Genomic DNA, 6,814 nt, shown 5'->3' with positions numbered 1-6,814 from the left:
GTGACACCTTCCAAGAGGGATTATCTTTTTGTTTCTGATTGGTGCATGATTCTTTCAATTCTAGTAGTTTTTCTTTTATTTTTTCTTTTAATTGAAAGTCTTATTGAATGTTTACATCTCCCTTCTTAAATGTCCATGTTTCATGAATTCTAGATATAACAAAGAAAATATATATAACACATAATTAGAAAAGAAAAGAAAATAGCACGTGTTTGAAGTATAATAGATGGAATTAGGTTGCATCACTTTTTTCTATAAGTTTTACATCATTTCCTCTAGAAATAGGATCATCTTTAGAAGTCTACAAGCCTCTTTTCAAATTCAATTCTTAGATCTCTCATGACTAGGATCTAACCCTCTCATGCAACACCAAGAGGATTTTGAAACTTTCATTCATACCGGGCAATCTCCAATGTTAGATCTTCCCTTCTTAGAAAAGGAGCATCCCAAAGCTAGAATAGCAAAAGAAATAACAAATCAAGCTAGATTTTTTGAGGATGTCATTCATAATAGCTCCATAAAAGCTTCACTAGAGCTTCAAATAGGTTTTCTTGTTTTAAATTTTATAAAAGATTTGTATTTTACATAACAAAATATAAGTAGTAATTACGTAATAAAAGATTTTCTAAAGACAATAACATGTTATTTGCTTCCGAGTAATATTAGAAGAAATTATTTCTTCTTCATTTCTTATATTAGATTATTTTCCTCTTTAGTTTAAAGATAAGTAGCAACACAAGAAAATTCTATCCAACACTCCAAAATACTCATTCAAGACTGAAAACCCAAAAGCATAGTTTAGATTGCATTCATTTCATTCATAATTAATTTCTTGTAGCTAATTAGACCACATTTTATTTTAGGAAAATACAAATGAAGATTCAATAGATTTGTTTTTTAATTCAATTAGATTATCCATTCTATTCTCCAAAACATAAGAAAGCAAAAGCCCTTGATAACAACACAAGCCATTCAACAATGTCATTTCAGAAAGTCAACAAGTGAAATCCAACATCCAAAACAATGAACAAGAAAAAATAGGATAAGACACTAAGATTTTTCTCTTAAAATTCTTCCTAGTCCATCACTTGAGCTTCTCATGCCCGACATCTTATGGAATCAAGAAGAATTACATTGAAGGAATTTTAAGAAAAGCTTGAAAAAATCAACCCTATTAAGAAAAGTGTGACGAAGGCATATGTGAAGAACAAATAAAATTATTAATAAAAAGAATTCATGAGGCCAACATAGGCACACATGAGAAGAATTCTACACAAGAAAAGTTGCTCTCTTGGAGGAATTGATTGACCTAGAAGAGTGAAGGACCAATACTTTCCACTTATTCACAACAAACAAAATAAATAGAATCAAAGTGAAGGTTTTGCATTGCTATACTAGAATTACCACAATGTCACCACTTTAACAATATGCAAGGAAACACGGTAGCACATCAACAATTCTAACCCCGGCTCCACAAATCAATACCTATAGTCCACCATTATGCACTCTTTCCTCCTCAAGTGATTGAGTAAATTGGGGTGACCCCTATCTTAACCAACAATATTGTTGTCTCTCACTAAACACCTATGCTCCACCATCATGTGTTCTTTCCTCCTCTGATGTGAGCAAGTCAATTGGTGTGACCCCTATCTTAAACAACAATATTGTTATCACTCACTAGACTCCCTCCTTCCCTATGAAAAGAGTAGTCTATAATTGTTTTTCCCACTTGATTGACTTTTGTCACAAGAGTAGTAGTCCAATCTGCACCATCGGAAAGAGTGCAACCCATGAGTCATGAGTCCGTTGGGAATATCATAGTGTTAAGAAACGTAATTTCCTTAAGTTTCATAATAAACATGTTTGAGTTCAATTTGACTTGCAATCTTTGACCTACACCTTATAAATTTAAAACCATGTCATATCACATGTAAAATATGGATTAAGATCACTAAGACTTCATTGCTTTGTCTACATCAACATTACAACTCAACTCATTTATTGTAATTTCAACTTTAATTAAAATAAAATCAACTAAAAGTAATTAAGATTCATTGCACATGAATGACAAAGTTGGTAGTGTCATTTGATCAAAATTGAAAAAACTTATGCCAAAAAAACTCACACAATCTAATCCAGAAGCACATTCAGACAACTTATGCGTATATATGCTCCACCTTTTTAATTAAAATAACTGAATTGCATAGATAATGACCTCTCTTCTTTCATATAACCAATTATAATATTATAACCTGAGGCATATATCTGAACCAGAAGCCATTTCCAACTAAATTCAATTGATAAGAATGATAGCATGCATATGTACTTTAATTGATGTATAATTCTAATTTCTTTTTTTTTTTTCATTTCTATCATTATAATTTGACCCTACCGTCCCAGGAAGAAAGTTAAAAATTAGGCACTCCTCTGTTTCAAGAAATAAAACAATACAGCATGATATGTATGATTCAAAATGTCGATATAAAATCTGTTGAGCTTTGTTTTGATATGTGATCCAAAACATTGATGTAAAGAACAGTTGATTCAAAATCTAATCCTTTTGAATACCCAATTACTGAATAAAAAATCAGTAGGATGAACAGCAAAACTGTGCAAAATTATCAATGTACTTGGTGATGGGTTACCAAACCTGGATTACTTTTGCACAATCTCAGGTTCTACTCTGTTTTTTATGCTATAAAATCTAAATACAAGTGGGCGTTTCTAGAACCCACATAATTCTCAGTGGTACAAAGATGCTTGCTGCAGACGATAGCTGAGAATTCCATTGTACAGAGCAACTCTGTTGGCCGGAATCTAGTGCTCTGTTTTCTCAGTTGACTGTTTTCTGGTCTCCTAATCCATTTTGGCCGGAATCCGTCGCCCACGGTATTCCTGATTACTGTCACGAGGCTCCACCATGTCTGCAGCAAAATGGACCTTCTTCTTCGTCTTATTCCTTTTGTCTGGAGAAGACATAAATTAATCAGAAAATCAATTAAAAACACTCAGATTTGTTGTGCAGTGGACAAATATATGCAAGCAAAAGCTACCTGAAGAAAGACATGAGCGCGTGGCTGAATTTTGGTTTGTGGGTTTTGTGAGAATTTGGCGGCCTATAATCACAATCACTATTGCAGCCGTCAGCAATCCTATTCCTGTTCTTTTTCCCACCATTATTGAATTCTTTCTTTTCTCAAGATCACACCCCACAAGGATTCCAATCAACTTTAATGCAATTCAGACGAAATAAAACAATCTGAGAATCAAGAACAGAGCTCGAGGATGATGAGCGTTAAGCCGATTTCACTGTTGAAGAATTTATTTTCATCACATCTTATTGTGTGATCCTGAAGAAACCCAACAGTTATAATTCAGTGGTTAGAATTATTGACCATTCTTTTCAATGTTGGGTGGTCATCAATGATGTCAGCAGGTGGACCTGAGATGCCTGCAGCTTCAATGGCGGCCCTACTCTTTGCAAAGGTGGAGTTAAAATAATGGCCAAGAGTCGCCGACAATCTTTTGGACGCGGTGTCATGTTGTTTTATATTTGCACGGCAGGTGGAAGGAAGACTAGAGTTGTGGGTTAGTTTAAGACTCCTTACTTGCACGTGAAGATTGCTTAGTTCAAGAAAGGCCCAAGAAAGAGCACTTGTTTGGTTAGCATGGCATCCATGTTGAAAAGGTGTTAGAAGGTATTAGGAAGAAAGAATAAATGTTATCTTAGAAGTATTTAATATCATTTTTTACCATAGGTTTATTTAGAGGTCAATATCGTTAGGAGAGACTTATTTAGAGGTCAATATTGTTAGGAGAGACTCATTTAAAGGTCAATATCTGTTTGAGAGTGAACATTCTCATAACTCAATTGACGATTAACTTGTATTGTCTTCGAAGTGAAGCACGTAGATGAGAAAGCATTGAAAGAGGTATGGAATGATAGAGCTTGTGCCTTTTGCAAAATTGGAATAGTGGAAACAAAAAACACTTTTTTTTGGATTGTAAAGCTTAAAATGACATCTTGGTCAAGTACACAAGTGATTTACCAACATCATTTCAAGACCAATTCAACAAGGAGATGCTTAAGAGAATGGTTCCCATAGGCTATCTTTGTCCTCGCGGATGCTAATATAATGCCAAGGGTCACTATCACTATTTGGATATGATGCTCTTTTTATTTTCGCATGGCGGGTGGAAGACCAAACTTGTGAGCACATTTTGTTACACTACAAAATTCAATACATGCATATGAAGATTGTTCAGTTTAGGAAAGGCCCATGAAAGAGCACTTGTTAGGTTTGCATTTGCACACATGGGATGACTCTTTCTAAGTTTAGAAGGTGTTAGTCCAAGAAAGAAGAAACATTATCTTGAGAAATTTAACTCTACTTTTGATCATCAACAAAATGTTTATTGAGAGGTCAAAATCTTTTCTAGAGAAAAGATTCTCATAATTCAATTTAGGATTAACTTGTATTGTCTTCGATGTGAAATATATAGATGGAAAAAGCTAAAAGAGGTATGGAATGAAAGAGTTTGAGTCTTTTGCACAAATAGAATAGTGAAAAGAAAAAAACACTTTATTTTAGAATGTAAAGCTTAAAATGATATTTGGGTCAACTACATAAGTAATTTAGCAATGATGTCATATCAATATTTATTCAACAATTAGATGGCTAAGCAAATGAGAGAATTCATTTTAAAATTAAATAAAAAATATCAATACTTAAAAAAACAAAAACAAAAAATAGAATACATTGAGGGCCCATATACTATCTTTGGTCTTGCAAACATTAAAAATCTTTTCTTCTAGTTTCTATTCTTATTATTTTTCTATTTCAAGCTTAAAAGTAATATCCTATTTACACTTTTTTTTTTTTTGTTTCCAATACTAATATACTCAACAATTTTGTAACTTTAACTTTGTTAATTTAATAGTTATTTTAGGATTTAAGATATTTTCACTAGTATTTATCAACCAACCACTTTTAAAAAAAAATACACATGTATAATTTATAATTTATATTTGCATAGTATGATTATAATATTAACTCAACAAGTATGGACAAATGCCAACAAAGTGCAACTCCAGGAATTTTGCAAATTTCTTTGTCCAAGATGAGCGCCCAAGTGACAAGTGGCACATTCTCATGCTTCTCACCTCATACATAGGAAGTCAACTCACAATCAAGTCCCACAAAATGACATAGCAACTTAGAAAGTTAAAACTTAGGATATAATTAATGCAATATGCACAACATGGACTAATAAATTAATTAAATCATGCTAGGACCCTTATAGGTCGAGACACCTTAATCACAACACTCTCCCACTTGTTAAAGACCTACAAGAATCACTCTCCATCATCTGCTCAAAACCCCGAGGGTTTTTGGGTTCAATCTTTAGTGATACTCATTATAGGAGGGAGAAAGAATCAAATTTAGATATACATATCACTTGATAGAGTAAGGATCATCATTATTACATATCTAATAGTATTAGGGTTGTCTATCATGGATACAAAAATATTTCTAGCACAAGGAAGGGATTATGTAAAACCTTTCATACTTAAGACCAATGAAGGAGAAATGGTAGGGATTTGAGGTTCTAGTATACCTTTTGTATACACATAAAATTGGCTATGAGTGATTAAATAAATATTATATATTTATTTAATTTTTATTCTTCTATTAAATAGTTAATTTGAAAAGATTAATTTATTTAATTCATTTTGTGTCTTTCTATTAATTAATTTAATTGAAATATTTTATTAATTAATTCATCTATCCTATTCTTCTAATCAAATAATTAAATATCTAATATTTAATCATTCCTTCTAACCAGGTTAATTAAATATCTAATATTTAATTATCTTCTCCAAGCAATTAAATATTCTAATATTTAATGGTTATTCTCCTATCCTATAGTCTCAAATACTAAATAATTTCTTAAATTATTTAATCTTTCTTTTCCAACTCACCCTCCATCTCCACTTCATCTTCCCTTTGCCAACTCATCCAACATGTGGCTAAGGAAATTAATATTTCTTAAATATTAATTCATCATTTATCTTCAACCTCCAAATTTAATGAATATTGTGTACGTACACATATTTCATAACCATCTTCTATATTCTCTCCAACACCCCCTACATCTTAGGAAGGACTTGAGTCCACTTGTCCTTTCATGCCTAAATCTTCTCCAATCATCCCTAGATTCTCTCAGTCAGCAACCCAATCAAGTTGAGATGAGTGACACTTGTCTTCTCCTTGCCCCTTTCTCTCAACCTTCACCTTTGCTCACAACCATCCAAATCTGTAGTTTGATCATGACCGTTGATCTAAGCCACATCATCTCATCCTCTCGAAGTCTATTAAATCAAGAGCTTCAGTTGAGAGAGAATTAGTCTTCAAGTGAGTTTTCAAAGCTAATCATTTGTGAAAACTTATGCATCGTGAGTTTTAATCTTGAAGCAAATAGCAATAATCATTTAGCATAATCATTTTAGCATAATCATGTAGTATTTCATATCATATCATAGCATTTGTTAACTATCAGTTATCAGTCCATTCTTCATATGACATCTTGGAAGCTATCAGTGCATTATCTGAGAGCACACCATCTGCAACCAGGAATAGTGGAGTTAGGACACAATGAGACATAAACCATGAAGGTAATATTAGTATTTTTATTTCATATGTATTTCATGTAGTTTCATTGGTTGAGTTTGGATTTCCTGTAGCATTTCCATTTGTATTTTGTGAAACTAACTTGTTGCAGGTAGCATTCTGAGGATGAAATTCAAGTCAAC

General features: G+C 32.5%; 1 protein-coding gene across 1 annotated transcript; it reads right to left on the bottom strand.

The window, feature by feature from the left end:
• Positions 1-2,529: 2,529 nt before the first annotated feature.
• On the bottom strand, positions 2,530-3,526 carry LOC131044161 (uncharacterized). The gene is made up of 2 exons (XM_057977432.2): positions 3,054-3,526; positions 2,530-2,966 (listed from the first exon to the last, which is right to left on the bottom strand). Exons 1-2 carry the CDS (start codon positions 3,175-3,177, stop codon positions 2,857-2,859), a joined length of 234 nt encoding a protein of 77 aa, XP_057833415.2. The 5' UTR covers positions 3,178-3,526; the 3' UTR covers positions 2,530-2,856.
• Positions 3,527-6,814: the final 3,288 nt, after the last annotated feature.

The sequence above is a fragment of the Cryptomeria japonica genome, chromosome 6 (assembly GCF_030272615.1).
Source record: "Cryptomeria japonica chromosome 6, Sugi_1.0, whole genome shotgun sequence".
NCBI lineage: Eukaryota > Viridiplantae > Streptophyta > Pinopsida > Cupressales > Cupressaceae > Cryptomeria > Cryptomeria japonica.
Note: the sequence above shows the minus strand (reverse complement) of the source record. Positions and strands in the feature narration are given on the sequence as shown.